General features: G+C 38.7%; 1 protein-coding gene across 2 annotated transcripts; it reads left to right on the plus strand.

The window, feature by feature from the left end:
- The first annotated feature begins 97 nt into the window (after positions 1-97).
- dnai3 (dynein axonemal intermediate chain 3) lies at positions 98-16638 on the plus strand. 2 transcript variants are annotated; one of them, XM_016670789.1, is made up of 23 exons: positions 98-177; positions 951-1034; positions 1192-1227; positions 3946-4130; positions 4404-4508; positions 4770-4877; positions 4967-5163; positions 5309-5425; positions 5571-5767; positions 5933-6039; positions 7184-7273; positions 7455-7544; positions 8422-8538; positions 9200-9273; positions 9427-9580; positions 9721-9799; positions 11449-11558; positions 11791-11851; positions 12195-12325; positions 13096-13303; positions 13938-14029; positions 14889-15011; positions 16067-16638. In XM_016670789.1, the coding sequence occupies exons 2-23, from the start codon at positions 977-979 to the stop codon at positions 16229-16231; spliced, it is 2604 nt and encodes an 867-aa protein (XP_016526275.1). In that variant the 5' UTR covers positions 98-177; positions 951-976; the 3' UTR covers positions 16232-16638. The 2 variants fall into 2 exon arrangements, with proteins under 2 accessions (XP_016526275.1, XP_016526274.1); XM_016670788.1 differs by having other exon boundaries at positions 114-177; positions 933-1034; positions 11443-11558.
- Positions 16639-21439: the final 4801 nt, after the last annotated feature.

The following is a 21439-nucleotide window of genomic DNA, read 5'->3' on the forward strand; positions in this document are numbered from 1 at the left end:
GTAAATTTATAACATTGTTTTGACGTCACTGTAAAACTGGGACTTGATTGGCTTGTACAGCACTCTGTCAATGATTTTCCCCGCCCTCTTTTGTAACCCTTGGCAACCAAACAGTCCACAACTGACGAGCAGTTAGTTTTAGCGATAAAGGAGTTCAATATATGGCTTAAACTTCCGGTAAGAGTTATTTATTTGTATATAATCTGGACTTAATCTATGTATTTTTATCACCGTAGCATCAGCAGCTAAAGATAATGTATTCAAGGTAGGTCACGGCAGTTTTGGGGGGCAAAACAATCCAAACGGTATGTCTCCAAAACCTGAGGTAAATTGCTACTGTAGTGCCCTGGAGAGCAAAACAGTTTAATACTTTGCCTCAAACTATGTGCTTTTCTTTGGTTGCAAATGTTTGTTAGCAAAAAGCAGCTTTAATTCCGTATTTATTAAAAGTAACCACACAGTAATTCATTGGTGTTCATTTTAAACACGGTGGTGAGACCTAAGCAGAATTGTATACAAAACAGAGAATCCTGAAAGAAAAACTAAGATTTTATCAATCGATTCATAAAATCTTTATTCTGGTTGTAAAACTATAGGCTACTGACTTGCATTTTCAGGCCTCTGACTCCTTGTTTAACTATTATTTCTTATTACAGAAAGAACATGTATTCATTTATTGCCTGTTTGAAAATACTTATTTTAGTACACTACAATGTTCTTACCAATAAACCTTAAAGGAACCTTGATGTACTTTATTCATACATTACTTTAATTGACCCTGAGAAACTTAAATTCATTGTAATTCATGTTTTCTCCACAAGATGTCAGCATATGCACTGATTTTGTTCATAATCCCGCTGACTGAAGTCTAGTTCCAGTTACAAACAGTGAATTTTAAAATGGTTGATTGAGTCTCTGTCTCTTTTGGATAGATGCCACTTTATCCTCAGTGAACGTGTTGATCCAAAGAAGAAGAATGGGTCCCAAGGCAAAAAGATCACCAAGTAAAGGAAGAGGGAAAGGCAAAGGGAAAGGTGAGGGTTTAATTAGATAATGATGATATTGAATACCTACTTATTCATGTTGTTACAAGGCACTAAATCAGAAGGCATTATGTATTTTTTTTAAATATAACTATATGTATGTTTGCTCTTTTAAAATCTCTAATGGACGGAATTATTTCCATTTCAGGCAGGACCAGTCGGTCTTCTACACGTGCAAGTTCATGTAAGAGAAATTTGGTATGCTTGTTATTTTTGCAGCAAAAGAAACAAACTAAAAAGCCAGATGCAATTTCATTACATCTGTATTGAAGTTTGGAAAACACACTTCATATTAAACTCACGAAACATTTGTTATCTTTTATTTTTTATTAAAGAATCGGTCTCTTGACACATCTGATGGTGTGGCTTTTCTTTGGAATTCAGGCAAAACACTCTTGAGAGGTTTTTTTCTTTTTTTTTCCATTTTTCCAGTTCATTTAAGATAATTTGATGTGCCTTGAGGCCTCACACAATCTACAATGTGATGTGCGTACTATTGCGTAGCCTCTGGACATACTCAGCTTTGGGTCCCTCTTATTTTAGTCTCACATTCATCCTTGAAATCAAGCTTTTTATTTACCTAAATAAATTATCAACTGTTTTTATTATTATGCTATATTTCATTTTGTCCATTTCTGTTTTTCCTTAAAATCAGTTTTTACCAAATTCCATTTCTCTTTCTCAGGAACAGATCTACACTGATTTGCTTTTCAAGCCTTTCACACATTCCTCAGGGACTTAGCCAAGCCTTAACTTTACCTTTCCACTTCACCTAAACCCGAGTCTTAACCCAAAAGTCAGTGGTTAATCTTTCATGCTCTAACTTTTAGTTGTGAATTAAAAAAAGATCCTCTGATCAACTATAATACAGGCCTTCTTTTGTTTACTCCAAGCAATGTGCCTTGTAAAAGCAACCAAAGTCCTTGAACTTTATCTTCTGCTACCATCATCCTTTTTCTCAGCAGCAACAGAGAAGAAGGTCAGAGTCGATTGGGAGGATGGATGGAAAAATCCTGGAAGAAAATAAAGCTACAAAAGAATTAACAATAGGGCAATAAATGTAGAAAGAAGCCACAGTTTAAAATTTGTTGAAAACTAATTCTACCACTTCACAATTATGAGCTATGATTTTCAAGTAGTGTCCCATGAAATCCCAATAATACAGTTAACGATTCTAATCTGACAAAGTTTAAGAAAATGTCATTAATAATAAACCATTTCCAACACACTCTAGGTCACTTAAAACCAATAGAAATGCTTAAACTCAGGTTATGATTCCAGAGAAACATAGAGAGTGATATAAAGAGAGAGAACATTGTGTGCTGGCAAGCCTTCAGTGAATTAAGCAAGAAAAGAGAGGCCTAATTTAGAATAATTTTCAGCAGCAGACAACAAATGCAATTTAATTGTACTCTGGGGGGAAGAAACATTGTACATCATACTCTGTTTTTTTTTTCTTCTCCTAAACAAATATTCTCTGTGAACACAAATGCCATGGCTGTCACATATCTTTGTGAAATGAGGGGTGTGAGTTTCCACTACAATGATTTGGCACGAAGCCTAAGTGGTGTGAAGCCTAAGTGACACGCCCAGCTGGGAAGTGGTTACTCCAGCTTTACTTAAGCATTCCCCCCGTCCTCTCAGCAACCTTGTGGAAAGACTTTGAAGAGAGAGACCACAAGGAGGAGGAAAACTGTTATTATGCAGAGTCCTGTTTACTTTTGTGTTCCCTGGACTGAGACACAGCTGAGATATGGAGGAGTATACAAAGATGTCTAAAGTGTAAAATAAAACAATCACAACAGCTAAAAAAGTCTTCCAGTAGTCATTCAGCAGTATGTTAATATAAAGTAACAGTATTATTACAGGTGACAGTGTTTAGCAGCAATAAGCCAGCTAAACAATGGTTGTTGCTAGCCTGTGATGTTCGAGGAGGGGCAGGTGCACGAAATGTGTTTCTGATATGAAGCATGAGGGAAAAATGTTCCTTTGTGTATTTTACACCATGAGAACAAAAGCTTTATTTGCTTTTAATCTCCATATTTTATTGCCATTTTCAGTCACGTCTTATTTATAATTTCTGACTTATCTGTCATGTTGCTCTGACTTGGTAACAGATGAACTGACATGCTCTGAAAAAGTCAGTAGGTGAGCAATCTTTCACTTTGTCACTCTGCCAAAGTTTGTTCTTCATTGCAGGTGTCCAGGTTTTTGGAGCTGAATCTTCTTTGTATGAAATTTCAAAGTTGGCCATCATCATCATCACTTAATAGATGAAAACAGAGCCCTTGTGTTTTTTTAGGACTGACTTGTATGTAGGTGATTCTGATTTCTGTGGAGAAAAGACTTCCTCAGCACGTGAAGAAAACAAAGAAACAGAGCTCGTTCTTTTGGGTTTTGTTTTGCACTTTTTTGGAATTAGCAGATCAGGAAATCGTTCTCACTTTCTCCAGACAATGGCTCATTTTGGAAAAGTGTGTAGGCCAGGCTCACACCATTCTGCACATTGTTTCCACAGAACACAACTTTTGGTGAATGCTCAAGAAAAAGAAAAAGGAAACTCCAGCCCTCTAGACATTGTAATCCCAGTTTAACTCATTTCATGTAATCTGAACTAAGAGATCATATGAGTGTGGATTTTCAATATCAAGTTTATAATACAAAAAAGAAGGCACAGAAATTAAATTTTTGAAATATTTATCTTTGTGAAAATGTATCTGAATTTTAGATATGCTCAGTTTATATGCTTTAAGATGAAAGAAAATCTTCATGTTCCTTTTCTACATCAATTTAGTTTCATTCCTCTCACTTGGATTGTTTTCAATTGTATTACAGGTTTGTGAACAACAAACTTTCAAGAGAATAAGATTTAAAAAAAATGATTCTGAATTTTCTCCTCAAGATCACCCTGACGACATCTTCCCCCTGGTCCTGACGTCTGCCACCCAGGAGCTCTTCAACTGCCGTATTGATGAAGACGTCACAGAGAAGCACCCCTTCAAACTGCTCAAGAAAGACGACATCATCGACGACATGAAGACGAGAGCTGCCATTTCTGATTTCAGCCCAGTGAAACACGCTGTGCTTGTAAGATTCATCCAGACAAATAAACAAACAAACTGAGCTGCTACAACAACACATGGGTCATAAAACAAGGACTGTGTGAGCAAAAGGAGCTGGTTGAAGCTCACTCATATTTTGCCAGAATCCCTTTTACCACTTTACTCTTATTAGACGTTAGCGCCTCGTTAGCGGCTGACGCAGTCTCATCAGGCGTGATTTTCTTTTTCATGTTTAGGATATAACTCCTACATTTCATAGATGTCTTAGTGAGAACTTGGTGTCATTGTTTTCCCACAGGATTACCCAGAGGAAGAGATGCTGTTGGTTTTTGATTCAAACCTCACTTACGGCCAGTGTTTCTACTTGGTTCTGACACCAGAAAGCAAGGAACGAATCCTGAAAGTGAGACTTCAGTTTTATTATGTTATTAGTTTCACAAAATATGATCAAAAACATCAATTTCTGCCATTATATAACAAAGATGTTCCATATGTGATATATTTTTGGTGTATTGGGTAATTTAGCATAAACTCTTAAGAGCTTCAACTTTAATTTCCAAAACTTTGTCACTCAAAATCTACTACTACAGAAAGAGTTAATGAATTTTATAAAACATTTATTTTCAACTCCATAACCCAATCTCCTTCTGTCTCTGTCATCCAGACCCCAGAGGCTGAAGAGCTGCTTGAGTCCGAAAAAAGACCAAAACTTTGGATTCCTCTTGGTAGTGAGAAGGAAATAGAAGAACCTGTCAAGGAGACGAGAGAAAAGGCATACCACAATAGTAATGCAGAGTAAAGTTAAATGAAAATACATTTGCTGCTGCTGTTGTATTGATTTTGTCTTCTTGTCCTCGTCAGCTGAGGCTCAAATTAAGACTGGACCGGGAAGGTCAGTCAGAGGTCTGTTTTTCAGACCGCGACTGTGCAGAGTCAAAGGACAGCCACTTGGAGTGTACTTCTTATGAAGACAGTAAATTCAAGATCAAGAAACTGATGAGTGATTGCGGAGTGCAGGCTGTTCCCATGCTGCAGACCAACGGTTGCCAGACAATGAGGTATAATGATGAACCTTTGTGCTTAAAACATTTAATCAGCACAAAAAGACTGAAAGGTTCTGGCCTTTCAGTCGGAAACAGATTGAAAGAAGTCTACCTGGAACAACAACGTACATATTTCTTATTAACATTGTTTTCCTTGCAGGATGGTTCCAAAGGACACGTTCACTCAGTATGAACCAAGAGAGTTCAGCACCAAGGAAAAAGAAATGATTCTTAAAGAACAGAACCTGAGAGATTTTTGTGGGAGACAGATTCCCAGGTAAAAATAAATGGTTTTGAATGGTTGTTTTCCCATCAAATCAGACTCAACTACATTTGAGAAAATATAAAACTCCCACCCATTACAGTGACTTCGCATAAGATTGCCTGTTATCACAGTCAGCTGTATTGCTTTTTGGTTTTAGGATGTTGTTTGCCCTGCAGCAGGAGGAGATCATAAACGTGTTTCTGGATGACTGGAGGTCCCTGGCGACCGGGATTGAAATCTGTGACTGGTCAGGGCAGGTGTCTGATACTCTGGTGCTCCATCAGGTCTTCACAGATCAGAAGTTCGCTAAAAACAAAACAATTAGTTGCCTCAACTGGCACCCTACAATACACGGTAAAGTGCAACATTTTAAAGCAGTTAAGCTTTTGTTTTCCCATCAAGAACAGAAAAGTAATGCAGAGATGAGCTTTAATTATGTTGATAGTTGAAAACATAATTATTTGTGTGTTTTGCGTGTGTGTGTGTGTGTGTGTGTGTGTGTGTGTGTGTGTGCTGCAGGTGTAGTTGCTGTGGCCCTGACAAAAAGACACAGGGAGCCTGCAGAGACGGCCTCCAGTCCTCCGCTCATTGTCTTCTACAGCTTCTCTGACCCCTCTAATCCCCAGGTGTGACAAGCAAACAAGAAAACCCTCCAACACACAAGTAAAGAAATCTCTTGCACATCTCTTGGAGAAAAGCTTTTAGGAGAAACAGCTGGAATGAATTGCACTTTGTCATTCAGGACTATTGTTTACTGTAGGAAAATTTGAGAGCGCCTATTGATTTGACCATAGGCTCCCAGTCAATAAACCTGAGCAGCTAAAGTAATGTAATACCACTTCTACGTGATGTAAATCTCTGGAGCTTGAGTGGCCCATTGCTTCATTGGCTAAAGTGGGGTGTGTGGAACTTTATACGCATATCTGATGAAATGCAGTTGATGCTAATGGATTGTTGTATTGTAAGACGAACCTTGCATTAACAGACAAGACGGAAGACTGCAGTGAATAAAAACTCATATGATATCTGAATCTGCCTTGCAAAACTATTCATACTCCTTTATCATTCCTGCAGCTTTTCACATCAGGAGCTTAGAACCGTTGCATATTCTTCTCTAGAAAACTGCTCAAGCTCAAAAACACTGAATGATTTATTTTCCAACCTTTCCACAGGTTCCCAATTAGATTCTGGTCTGGACTTTGACTAGGTCATTCTAATACATGAATTTGCTATTATTTAAGCTGTTCAGTTGTAGCTCTGGCGGTAAGTCTTAAGACTTTTGCAGCCTCCCTGCAGGTTTTCTTCCAGGATTGCCCCGTGTTTAGCTTCATCAATCCTTCCGTAGACTCTGACCACATTCCCCGTCCCTGATGAAGAAAAATATTCCAAAAAATATCATTTTTATCTCATCCGACCAGACAACCAGAAGGTTTGCTATGTTCCCTACTTGGAATGTGGCAAATTGCGTACAGGACTTCTGTTGTCTGGCTGTTTTCAGGCTCCTCTTCCATAAAGGCCAAACTTGTGGGTTCCTGTTAACACATTCTCTCATCTGAGCTTTGGATCTCTGCAGATCCTACATCGTTACCATGGGCATATAGTGAAGTACATTGACCTTTTAAACTGTAACGTGACAGAATGTGGAGAAATTCAAAGTATATGAATACTTTTGCAATGTACTTCACACAGGTTTCTGTGAAATGCAGTGTTTATGTTTTGTATGTAGTACGTTTTCTTTTTGATTTTCTCTTATTATTATTTTTTTTGCAGTTTCTCCTTGAATGCCCAGACGACATTCTTGCATTCCAGTTCTCCCCCTCCAATCCAAATATTATTGTTGGCGGCTGTATAAATGGCCAGGTGATTTTTTTTTTCCTGTACCACCTTTCCTGTCTCTTATACTGTGAAAAGTTCAAAATGATTTCTTTCTTCACACAGGTCTGCTCTTCAGCCCACTATAAAATACTATTCTCATTTAAGCGTTATGTTCTCAGGTGATTTTGTTCTACTGACTGATTTTGTTCGTTAACTCATGTTTCAGATTTTGTTGTGGGACCTCTCTGCTCATGTCACCTACATACAGGCATCACAACCCAGCAGTAGAAAAGATTCAACAAGTTCAGACAAGTTTGTAAGTACAAATATATTTGGACTTTGCCAAATGCCAGAATATTGAGATAAAATTTTAAATTTTTTTTATTTACCGGTACTCTTTTCCAAAGTTTAATCCATTTACATACATTTTCTTAGTAATTGATAGCAGTGCTTTTCAATTGTATGGTTTGGAGCAGACTTTTCACCGCAGTGGGAATTGTGTCCGACTCAGTCAGTTTTGGCCAACTGCACTGATGCTGCTGTATTTAAACAGGCACATATACTAGGTCCCCACATTTACTTTGTGTGTTTTTATGGTCTCTACAGTGGAACAGCTGTCTCCATCCCTCTCCTCTCTGCTTTATTCTCCTTTACTCCTCCCCTGTCATCCTTCTCCCTTTCTCTATCTTTGTTTGCTCTTAATTCTCTTGAGTCAACACAGCACAGTGCCAGCTGTTACACAACTCCCCATCTACAACCGTGGTTTGTCCCCTTATGCAAGATAACGTTCTGGTAAATCAGATCACTTTTCTCTCTGCTGTTTGCAGAGTAAACAATAGCAGTTGTGCTGGTTAAAAGGACTTAATTTGGATGTTTGGATCTATGGAACATGGACATTTATCTGTTATCGGCCTACCAGATAAATCACTTTGGTTTAACTTGTTTCTTTATTATGAAGGCTGCATGCTGAATGTTTGTTTTCCCTTGCATACATATTGGTATCATGGCAAAAAAAAAACAAAACAAAAAAAAAACACATTCTTCAAGTATTTGGATTAAATGTGAACTCTGGACTTTTTTGATATCCCGCTGAAGCATTTTGAATGGCTTTTGTGCTGAATACAATCTGCCTGATTTGATTGATTTGTCAGATTTTACTGTGCAGTGCCTTTTTGTGTTTGCTGTCTCTTCAGGACCTTAACGACAGCAAAGAGAATATTCCCATTGTGCGATTCTGTGCGGTGTCAGCCTTAGAGAGCAGCCACAAAGCCCCAGTTACTGATGTGCAGTGGCTGCCGCCAACATTCGAGGTACAGAAAAGTTAAAAATTGAAGAATTAGAGGCAACTTTGAAAGAGAGACACGTTCTAATCTAAATAGAGTAAGGTTAATATTAGAAAATGTCCACTTGAAGAAAGGGGTGTTCTTTTTGTGTGAATATAGCATTATACTTCATGTAAATAGTAGACCAAATGTAAACTCTAAAGAGTCATTGTTTATGTAAGTACATGTAGAGATTTATGGAGAAGATATAGAATGATCCTCAAAGTCAACTGTGGGATATACTGCTTACTACCAAGATGACAAAAAAGAACATTTATTGAAGCATTGGCATGGGCCTTGCAGTTTCTTTTCTCCTGTCGGCTCCTACTCCTCACATCTATAGAGGAGCGTCATAAATCATTTTCACGTCTTGTATTCATCAAGATGGGTGAAAAAATTGTAAGCATCAAAGTTCCCTCAGGGGAAAGATTAACATCCTACATTGCTATAGACTTGAACTTGTTCACATTGTCAAACACATCTGTTTCCTTTTTGAGGAATTAGCATTTTAGACAAACAGAAAGCATAACAGGAGGAAAAGGATGCCTGGTTTTTCAAATGAAATTGTGATAATTACGATTTGCATTGTTCTTAATTTGTACAAAGCTTCCCTTTTATGCATTTATTTTGTAACTTTTTCTCTGATAAGGTTACTATTTTGGGCTTACCAGTGGAGAACAAGCAGAAAGTCTCGGTTCAGATCATCACCTGCTCCCCTGACTGGTAGGCCATATTTTGAAAAACACGAAATGTTTGAAAGACAGATTTAAAGGAACTCAAGGCACCAACTCAGTGTGTGTGTCTGAATTTGAACTTCTGATTTTGAGTTTTTGTCCGTTTCCAGGTTTGACCTTTTTGCCTCATTTTGCTCCATAGCACTCTTCGTTTTTGGGACGTGAGACTTCCAGCTGTGTTTACGAACACGCCTACAGAGAGCACGCCGGCTGTCGACCATAAGACCCCGATGACGACCTGCAGCGTCCCTGAAACTTTCAAACACCTTGACAGGACATGGAAACCATTGTTCAGAGTAATTTAGCTTTGGGAATTTGTGATATGTCTAGAACCTAAGCTAATTTTAATATGCATTCTATCCCATAAGGATTTGAAATATGAAAGGTAATAGAACGATGCAGAATCAAGGATCTTTTATCTTGTGTCATTTGTCAGGTTTCACTGTCAAAGATTGATACCAAAGGAGAATATGTTCCTATGAAGTTCAGCTTTGAAAATGTCATCGCTCCTACAGGTAGGGCAAAAGGAGGGATATTTCATTTTTGTATTAATTTTAATACTTTTGCAATAGAATTTTAGAAATGTTACAAATTTAACAATTTGAAGGGGCAGTATTGTGTAAAATTTACTTTTTTGACCGTTATTACATGTTATAATGTTTTTTCCTAATCAAAAACATAACTGGGGTGTTGCTTTGATTCTTTCATGCATTTTTGAGAAGTCTTTTAATCTCCTATGGATTAATAGAGGAGCCATGTTGTGATGACTTCCTGAAGGCGGAGCTTCAGAAAAAGCAGGAGTTTTTAAAAAGACAGAGCTTTAAATTATGAAGTGAAACTTCTTTTAGGTCATATTTGATATATATAGAATTTTATAACAGCCAAACATAGTTACTTGATTGTGCTATAAAACGACATTATGTGCCTGGAAAATACATAATATTAACAAAGATTGTGTTTAGTTTTGGTTTGAAAAGTTGATTTCATTGACGACCACAATGAGGCTGTCTTCCTTGAGTTTCCCACCACTCTCTTAAGAGTCTTTCTTCCAAAATAAATTTCTGGTAGCAAATCACTGGCCTTGCTCACTGTCAGCTCTTTGTAATATCTTGCTCAGAAAGCTTGAGGAAGGTTGAATGTGTCCATGCTGGTCAAGAAGAGACGTGTCTTTGTCTGTCTGGAGGTCCGGCTCCATAAACACCACTTTGGTAGCTGGCTGGTTGGGGAATTAATTTGCTGCAAGGTCATCTTTTTTTCACTTAACCCAAGCACTCACCAATTAAGATTTTAATGAATATGATGAATATTTTGGTTCAGCTTAAGGAGTTTTCCTATCTTACTGACAAGGTAAGTCTTTGTATTGACTCCAGTGTTCATCATTTTGCTACCACTGCTGTTTCTGAAAGTGGAGCCATTTAACAGTCATTTCTAGCACAACAGATTTACTTTGCATGATTTTCCACACCACGTTATGGTCAGCAGGCTTCACGGTCACCGTGTAACAGGTAGACAGCCATGTCCTTGGGAAGCACTGGATCGATTTCTGCCGCGGTGCAACATAGTCTTACTGTTTTCTTCACACGTTTTTAAATGGAGAAATGAATTCAGAAAATGTGGAACAGAAATGTGCTGAGAAATCAGCTGCTGGGCAAAACAAGCTGATTTTCTGGCTTGAGCGACTCTGACGTTTCTGACCAGTAAGGTCATCAAAAATCTCACTGCTTTGGCCAGATAGTGGTTTAAAAAAGTTGCTCAGAGTTAGTTAGTTTTACTCTCATGATGATTAAAGTGAATGGAGGGAAGGCTGCTTTGGATAACTTTTTTCCTTAATAAAAACATTTGGTTGTATCCTCCCCTAGCTAGTCCCTTTTCTTTATAGAACCGTCTTTCCCAGTTTTTTTTCTCATTCCTCTCATCCTTTTCCTACCCCATTCACCAGACACACCTCTCCTTTTCTTCCCTCCTTTCGTCTTCCCATCATATCGTTAATGGTGAGAGTACTGTGCAGACGGCATCAATCCGATCTTCATTTCCTTACATTAAGCATAAACCGCTGTCTCAAACTATTCCTCTTCTTTCTGTGTTTTTTCTAAGCCATCTCTCTTAGTTGGTAGAATTATGATTCACACTTTAACCTTGTTTTCCCTCTCAGAAACAGATAAAGACATTAAAGGGACGGAGGTCTTTCCGGACTACAGCCAACTCATGCTACCTGCATCTGAAAAGCTGAGGGAGATGGACAGCATCAACACCAAGTTTTTTGTTGGGACAGAGGTAAAACTTCAAATTGTTGAAACTTCAAAAACCAAACCCACAACAGCACTTTTTCAGTTTTTCCCTCCCTTCAGTTTACGTTACAATGTTTTGTAAAATTGCTGAAGTTTTTTTTTAAAGCTAAGATGATGACAGAACATTGGCTTTGAATGGTTAAGAAACCGTCAGGTATGTGTAGGTTTGGTATATTCTGTGATGAATCTCATATAACGTGTCTTGTTTTCACTGCCAGAACGGAGAGATCATTTACTCAGACTGGAAAATGGAAAGCGACGACTCTGGGCGCCCGCACAGTGAGTGCTGCCATATTTCTGGGTTGTTTAAAAAGGGGCCTAAACAATATATGCTTTACCATCTGTAAGCACTTTCTTATCAAACCAAGACATTCATCACAATAAACTGAACTGTTAAACTTTTGTTTTTCAGTTTCATAACAATAAATCTGACACCCATATCCCTTTTAAATCACCCTTGTCCTTAGGCAGCCATGCTAAATTTAATAACCCTCAGGAAATGTATAGGATTGCAGAAGTTTGACTTGTCTTCATCATTTATTGTGACTGAGACTGGAAATCACAATCAGTATTGTGCCAAGTAAAACATGCCTTTTCTCACAATGTGCTGCTGCGCTCGCAGGTTCCAAACCCTTCGCGTGTTTCAACACCCATCACTGGCTGGTGAACACAGTGCAGCGATCTCCATTCTTCAAAGACATTCTTTTGACAACAGGAGGCTGGAACTTTGCCATTTGGAAAGAGGGAGTCATGGTAACTACACTAAAAACAAGTCCACTGGGCATAAATTTTGTGCCCAGAGTACATACAAACACCGTACAAGGTTATACTGGTTATATTATTTAATAATGGAGGAAATTTTTATTTAATATACAGGTCCTTGCAGAAGGATTCACACCTCTTGAAATTTTACAAATTTGTGTTAGAAGAACAGCTCTCTGTGTGTTTTATTGAGATTATAATCTGAAGAATGTGGTGAGCATATGCCATTTCTGCTCTGATACCCCTTAATAAAACCCAGTGAATCTGACTGTCTTCAGAAGTCACCCAGTTATCAGCTAGAATCGACTTGTGTAATTAATTCTCAAAATACCTCCAGAATAATAGTAAACAACATCAACATGACAAAGGTTAAGGAACAAAGCAGACAGAAGGTTAAAGCTATAAAACAATATTTGGCTTTGATATTTATAAAGGGCTTTTCCGATGAGAACAAACCGTTTCAGGTCACATTGGCTTTACAGATTGACTCTGGGGGGAAAGTTAATGTCTCAGTGGCAGCACCTTGAAAAGTAACATTCTGTAAAATGTTTTGTGTAACAAGTAAAATATTTGCTCCTTAACTTCATTTAACTTACTGTATGTTGCACATCTACAATAATTTGTTTCCCCATTTTACTCTAAACAACTAGGGCTTTTGGAGCATATAGATAACTTACCAAGTTACCAAAAAATAACTTCAGATTTGCTGTTAAAATCTATAAAGTTGCATTCGCTGTTTTCCCTGAAACTGCTGCATGCAGGACGGCCCGCTGGTTGCGTCGCAATACTTTGAGCAGGAGTGCACGGTGGGATGCTGGTCGCTGTCCCGGCCGGCTGTTTTCTTCATTGGAAAAACAGATGGCAGTGTTGAGATATGGGACATGCTAAAAAACAGCAGTGAACCACTACAACTCCACGCTCACATCAGCAAAAGCAAGATTACCTGCATGAAAGCCTGCAGTTTCACGGGTGAGAAAACACATGCGTTACCGGTTATATTAAAACTTGTATATGTGACTTTTATTTAAAAACAAAAAATGTTTTTTTTTTTTTTTTTACGAATTTGTTAAAACTGACACATGACAGTATAATATGAGACAGATAATCTCAGAAACATTTAAGCTCGTCCACCTCCTCCCTGTGCTGCTGTTGCTGTCTGAAGAAATGCACCGCTCCCATTCAAAAACAACCAATCAGAACCAGGAGGAGGGCCTTAGAGCTGTCAATCATGCTCGTGTGCACGCTTGAGCTTTCAAAACATGCTCTGCTGACAGGGAGAAGCTGTAGTGTAGCAAAGAGAAAGGGGAAGGCTCTGAGCAGCACATACCATGGCATGATTGATGGCATAATTGACAGAAATTATCAAATGAAAGCTAATTTGTGTTTCCCAGCTACCATTCACAACAACTGGGAATGTCACTCCTATGCTCCTACCAGTGTTGACATGTGCTTTTGCAAATTTACTATTTAAGGGTATTTTTCAGTACTGTCTCTACAGCTGTTGTCACATTACACCTGTACATGTTTTGTTTATTTTCTCAAAGTTTAGCTCTGTGTTCAGTAAGTCAGCAGGCTGCTTATTTAAATTGTTCTCTGCCTCCAGCCGAGCAGCACTTCCTGGCTGTTGCAGATGATCTTGGGGTTCTTCGTATTTTTGAAATACCAAAGGCCCTCTATCTTCCTTTCGGGCACGAGGTGAGGCGGCACAGCTAGACTGGTTTGTTTGTTCAAACAATTTATAATAATAAGTCTGAGTAACCTTGCCCATGACATGTTCTAATTTCAGCCGTTTATTGTTTACCTAACCCTAGCCATAACCACGCAAAAATATTCATTTCCATTTGCCTTTTTTTTTTTTACAGTTTGCTTTTACAAACACAAAACCACATGATTTTGAAGTTGAAAGAAATTGTGTGAAGAACAAAATTCTCATGTACTCAGCCCCTTCTACTCTGATATCAATAACTCAAGTGCAACCAATTGCTTGAGCAGTCCTCTAATTAGGAAATAGAGTCCACCTGTGTGTGGTTTAATCTCATAAATACAGCTGCTCTGTGAAGATCTGAGTTGTGTCAGAGAACTTTAGTGACCAAACAGCATCATAAAGGATCAAGGAATAAAGTTCTGAAGAAGTTTAACGTAGGTTTAGGGTATAAAGCAATATTCTACGCTTTGAACAGTTGACAGTACAGTTCAATTTTCCACAAGAGGATGACACAGTTCTAGACTTCCTAACAGGCATGTTTGACACAAGTTATAGTTGGGAACACAGCAGAAATGTCAAATTAGAACCTGTGGTTGGAGACCTGACTTAAACGCTTTGACCTACATTTAAAAAAAAACCTGCGGAAGAAAAGTAACACAAAACAGTAGCATGAAACATGGGTGTGGCAGGATTATTTTGTCCTTTTCCTTTAACTTCAAACTTTTGCTGTAATTTGTGTTGATCTGTCACATAAAATCCCACTAAAATGCTAGTGGTCACAATTTAAAAGAATGTAAAACAATTGAAGGGGTATGAATTTGTAAATCTGATTTTCTGGGTTATTTGCAGGATTTAAGCATGAAGAGATACTTCGATCTTGAAGCAGAGAGTTTGAAGGACTATTTAAAGAGAGAAGAAAACTGGACTAAACAGAAAAAGGAGGAGGAAGAAATGAAGTTGAAACAGAAAATGGTAAGACATGTTAGAAATCTGAACAAAGAAGGTAAAGAAGATGCAGAAATAAATCTGTTCAAGTGAAGCTGCTAACAAGTTTACATTTTTAGCTGTTTTAAAAAGCATATTGTACAGTTATTTAAGATTCCAAGCTGCTGTCCAGCAACATTTTTGAGCAACATTTAAATGTGTTTAAGTCAAATAAAACATTTGTCAGTTTATGTATACTCTGAAAAAAGAGGCAGCAGCCTGGCCCTCTTTGTGTGTTTATCAGTGTCTCTTCTTTTTTCCTGGCCTCATGTTTAATTCATCCTTCATGTTATTTGATACTGATAGTGCACGTGTTGCCAGGCAGTGTCTGGCAAGCTCTTTGCTAAGTATATAGGCTAAATCTATTCAGGGCTAAGTGTTTCCATATCAGACTGGATAGCAGCTGCAGTATGAAGGCAGGTAATGTTTGTTTCTCTACCAAAGGAGAGCTGCGAGTTAACCTCCATCTTTACTGCTTCTTGAGATGTTTTTTTTTTTATCATTATGTGCACATTTGGAGAGAAAGGAAGGAAACGTACTAGTAGAATAGTTTGGTTTTCTACTAGGACCTGAGGACCTGAGTTTTATTTGATAATTAGCATAAAAGTTCTGCAGTAAATTGAAATCTAAGGGTGCATTCACACCCAGCCACACATGGTACGCTTTAATCAAACTGTAGTTTGTCTGACTGTAGCCCTCTACAGGGCTACAGTCAGTTTGTCTGACTGTAGTCAGACAAACTGTAGTCAATTAATGTAGTTTGTCTGACTGTAGTCAGACAAACTACATTAATTGATGTGATTGATTGATGTGACTCAATCAATCAAATTTTATTCTTCAGGTGACAGACAGAAGGCCGACTTTGTAACTGTCTTCATGTGTCTCTGAAGGTTCAGGTCAGAGTCCATCACTACACCCAGATTTCGGGCCTGATCGCTGGTTTCCAGCTGTAATAACTGAAGCCGTGCATTGATTGTAGTTGTTGAAATGTGCTATACAAACAAACTTGATTGACTGCATTTCAAATCTTTCTGTGTCTCCAGGAACCTGAAAAACCAGAAACGCCCCCAAAGGAAATCCAGCGTCTGGACTTAACAGAGTACAGCGATGACCTGATACTAGAGGAAGAACTCTTACAGGACATGGGCCTGTGGCCCATTGCTGCAGAGTCGGAGAGGAAGAATACCGAACATCACCCACATTCATGAATATTTACACAATTTTTTATATACAGAGCAGAGGCTTGTTTGTTTGCCTGATTTTTGTCCACTTTTGATATTGTTTGTATAGAGATTGTATTTTTCTCCTAAATGTAAAGGTTTGTATTTTTATTGTTTTCAAAATAGTTTTTCTAAATAACCATAACTTTCTTTTTTTGTCGTCTATATTTTATTCAGATCTAAAACTGTTTCCTCTTTTTAGCTTTACGTCTCACATTTATTACAAATTGTGTTGCCTTTGTTTCATATGAGCTTTGAAAAACCTCTGTTTATTGGTTTGGAAGCTAACTTCAAGAACTATTTCTAATTGGAGATTCTTTTACGATGTTAAGGCTTTTTCTAATTAAACATTAAAGTGTAGTTTTTCTGTTCTTCAATAAATTACATTTTTTAAAATAAACTTTCTAAGCCATTTCTTCACCTCCAGAACATTGTGAAAGTTGGAAACATCTTGTCCCAGAGTGAGGCAGAAAAGTTATTCCATGCATTTGTTACTTCTAGTCCAGTCTCCACTAATTCTTTCTTACTAGGAAGCACAGATTATTCAGTAAAAACCCTCCAGCTTATCCAAAATGCTACGGTGTGATTTCTAAAATTAAAAGGAGAGGTGAAATCTTTCCAGTTTGATCTTCTCTTGGTAGACTCCCTGTTAAACTCGGCATATAACTCACTTTATGAATTTTATTTGTCTGCATTTCATTGTTACCAGGATTTAATTGGAATGTAGCTCAATTTAAATGTTTATGTGACTGGAGCTTATATTTTTGTGTGATTTGGTGCTTGTAAAGTGATTTGAGATATTAATAAAGTCATAATATTATTCCTTTATTCTAGTAATATTATGCCTTTATTCTTGCATTATTACCACTTTATTATGACTTCATTCTGATATGAGTTTATTCTTGTAATTGTATTCTTTTATTTTTTAAATTTTCTTAGTATGGCCCTAATACTCTGTATGTTTACCAATACATAAAAACAGACATTGTTTCTCTCGAGGTGCCTCTCTTCTGGGGGATGTTTGTCATTTTCCATCATAAAAATATATGTTGGCTTTAAGTCCATACTCCCAGAGGTATGAATAATTTTGAGCCTATTTGTATCAAGTACATCATCTCTAAACGACCAGAGAGGCAGGTGGTTTATCACAGCAGCTATGACTTTTCTCAAAGGTAAATTAAATTTGATCTACTTCTGTGATGTTGGACATTGCAGTGAGTCTTTCTTCTGTTTTCTGTTTCCATCAGTTTTTCTTCTTCTTCATGTTGATAAAAAAAAAAGCTGAGCAGCAAACCTTTAGTCCCAGAATGACAGCCGGTGTCCTGTCAGAAAAGAAACGGCAGAGAAGGCGTGGGGGGGGGAAGGGGTTGCAGGTCAAATACTGCATAATGTAGGGGCAGCTGTCTATTGGCAACTTTTCACACTGTGTTCACGATCGCTCAAAAGGAGAAGGAGAGCACAAGGGTTGACAGAATCAATGAACGACACAAGCTCAGCCTCTGGGGAAGCGGGGGTGGCAGAGAGGGAAACGGCTCTGCGGCGAGCCGGGCTCTGCTTCACTCTGCCCATGACTCATTCACGTGGACGGCCCTGTCACGGAGCGCACAGAGAGAGGAGGAGGGTGAAGAATGGGCTGATGTGAGGGCCCACAGAGACAGGCGTCCATATGGCCCCTGAGGCTCCAACAAGGTCCCGGTGACAAAAGGGGCCTCTGCTCTCCAGTCGTCTCCTCTTCAAACCTCTCTGGGAAATCTGTTTCAGAGTGCCTCTCACTTTCTCTGTGGGCCAGCTCAGGAATGCGCCGCCTGCAATCCAACACTCACTGGCTAGTTATTGTTTTTATGGCTGATGCGCTGAATCTTATGTAACAGCCTGCGCCTTTTTTTCTTTTTTTTTTTTTTTCAGCAAAAACTTTTGTGCAGAGATGTGTAGAGAAGCTGTTGGGCTGGCCGCCTCTTTAATGTTCGGGACAATGGTCGGCAGCGCAGCAATAAACCCAACCTCTCCCACTGGCATGAGGGGGGCATTCATGATGTCAGATTTTCCTCAGTTGACTTCTTCATCTAAGTCCAAGAGATTTCCCAAACATAAAAAAGAGATCTGTAACTAAAGAGGCTGTCAATACAGAATGGATTGCCTGGGGTTCAATTTTTATCGCCGGTTCTTCAAAGTTTCCAAGCGAGATCCTGGGAAACAAAGCAAGCAGGTGCTGTGTAGGAGGAGCTGTAAATCTGGCTTGGCGAATTAAGCCATTGCCTTGGTATTGTTCTGGCTGGCCTCTTCGCAGCTCCTGCTGGGACGGGTGTTAGGTGGGGTGTTTTTTGTTTTTTCTTCTTTTTTTTTTGTGAAGGTCCACTTCCACAAATCTCCCAACATGGGGGCACCCTGCACATTCAACACATGCTCATCCAAGCTGGAGCCCAGCTGCACAGAGAGGGCAGAACAAGGGAGTTGATGCATTACAAAAACAAAAAAATAATCTTACAAATTGCTTACAGAACTGCTTGGTTGTGTTTCTCTTTTTAAACAAGAGACATTCCTCTGAGCAAACCTTAGTTTCTACAACGATCTGCACTTATTTCATCAATCTTTTGATATATTGCTGCAAAGCAGCAAGCTGTTTCTGCTTGGAGCCTCTGTGAGGTAGGTGGTAGGTTTCATTATTTGACCCTTGACCTCATAAGAGATCAGGTGGCCAGGACACTGCTGTGGAATGTTACCCCCTTGACTCCTTTTCATTTTCTAACTTAAAGCTCTCAGCGGTTTGTAGTCCTCTCTTTGGTAACGTGTAACACTTCTAACAGTTCATTGTTTTTATACATCTCAGGATGTGCTCTTCAGCTCGTCTTGATAAATGGTTCTTCCTGTCAAGGTCTTCTGAAAGTTACAGCATACTGAGACTATTGTGGGAAAAATAATAATATAAACAAGAAGAATGAGGTCTCACAAAACTAGAGCAGAGGAACAGTGCTGAAGGTGTTTATTAGGAAATAGAGGAAACAATCTGAACAAACAGAAGCAGAAAGAGGTGTTATTGTTCAGAAGTCTGCATACCCCTTTAAAACTCGCTTGTTTTTGTGCTGTAAACATAAGATTATAATCAATTATTTCAAAACCGTTTCCTTATACAATGTCATATTTATCCTGAGCAAATGTTCTCTAAGTCTAGAGGATTGCATATTTGCTTTGCAGTTCTCACAGCTAGAGTGAACATGTGCAAGACTTTGCACATGTTCAGTGTTTCGAATGTTATTCAGATATTTGGATCACAACAACACACAAATTTCTCTACTTTCAAAACTACTTTTAAAGCTTTATGACCAAAATTGGGGATGAGAAGCTCTCTCTTTTACAAAATATCTTGTTTAATGTGGAGTCCTGCATGCATTAAGGTGTTTTTGAAAGAATGCTATTGGTCCAAGTTTTTGTTTCTAAAAGATATAAATGTTTCAGTAAACTGTGAGTCATTCACATTCTACTTTTTCAACTATTTACATTTTTCTTTTCAAAATATCTACCTGCTCCAACAGAGGATGGAGTTGCTGGTGGCTACACAGCCAAAGTTTCTCCGTTGACAGCCGGAGAGTGCTCGGCTGACAGCAGGAAGGCAATATTATAAACTAAAATACCAGCTGGATCACTACACTTCCTCCACATAACTTTCCATCCTCTCTGCGCTTCATATCAGCTCAGTGTTGGAGCCCAGAGGAAGAACTTTGACTAACAGTGCGCCACCTGCAAGTTTATCAAACCAGTCAGGCCCGAATCGTCTCATTAAATCTGAGCACAGCTGCTGTCAAGGCCTCTTTTCTGTCTCACCTTTCACATTCTTCTTTCCTATCAAGCAGAGCAAACCCTCCTGTCCTCCAGCTCAAAGGGAGAATGCTCTTTTCTGGAGGGGCGGGAGGGTGAGAGGTGATGAGCAGCTTACCTTTAGGAGGGATTAGCCTTATTAAAATGAAATGGTCTAGTCCTGAGTGACAGGTGACAGGTGAAGCGGGGAAGAGGCTGGTAGGACAGAGAGGGGCTACGTTATGTGAGGCTTTTGGCCCCTGAAGATCTGAGGCACCGCTCCCGTGTTCTCCTTCCCTCCATCCTCCACTTTCACTTCTCTTTTTTTCTCGCTCTCTCTTCATCTCCCTTTCAATTTTTCATCTGCTCTGTTCTCTCATCATCGCTGGGGTTCAGAACAGCCGGATCTGTCAGCGCTGCGTCAAGAGATCTGCCCCCAGGGCCTCAGATGAGCTGCCAAGTACAGGGGCAGGACCGCGGGGGGAACAAAAGGCCCCCAAAAAACACACCAGAAATCCTGGGACTTTGGTACGTTGTGTTTAATAGCTCTACTATTGACGTGTACTGATGTAAGGAATGCGTACCCAGGGCCACAACGTCTAAGAAATGGATGAACGGGCAAAAACTGGTTTGTCTCTGTGATCTATACCAAGCCAGTTGTTTTAACTATTTTTTATTTGTATCTGTTTGAAACGCATAAAGGCAAGTGAAAAAGATCATTAATGTGTTTTTTCTGATATTAGATAGCAGTAGCTGTGTTTCCATGACAAATGTTTGCAAAAATTTGTTGATATTCTGCCAATGTAGAAAAACACAATTTTGTAATTGCAGAGCTTCCATTAAATAAACACAGTTAAAGTCACACGTGAATAAATTTGTTACATACTTACCACACCATCATCCCCTTATGACTTCCTGTCATCTTCTTCATCTTTTCCACCAGCAGCAACATCCGCTTGTTGATCACTTGACTCATATGATGTGAGAAAGTGTTTCCATGGCAGTTTTGTGAACGACACAAATTTTGATACAGCAGAAAAACCTCCTCGTCCTGGCATAAAGACTTTTTCTCAAAATTTTATTATTATTATTATTTTTTTAACCAGCCATGTTTCCATTAAGTACATTTATTTTCAGAATTCAATTTGCACAATCTTATGGTCAGTGGTGCAGAGAATGAGGAATGATGGAGAACAAACACAGGAGGAGAAAGGAAAAGAAAGCTTTTCTAAAAAGCTACTGACAGGTTTGACCTTTTTGTTCAATTTAAAACGATGCTAATTTTTTTGCTAATTCTGTAAAATAAACTGCATCTCTTCCACATGGAAGTAAGTGAGGTGTGTGAGTGGCACAGTAGTCAATGTTTCCATTTTAATAGTCACTCATAAATTCTATCATAAAATT

The sequence above is a fragment of the Poecilia formosa genome, unplaced genomic scaffold (genome assembly GCF_000485575.1).
Source record: "Poecilia formosa unplaced genomic scaffold, Poecilia_formosa-5.1.2 Scaffold38, whole genome shotgun sequence".
Taxonomy (NCBI): Eukaryota; Metazoa; Chordata; class Actinopteri; order Cyprinodontiformes; family Poeciliidae; genus Poecilia; species Poecilia formosa.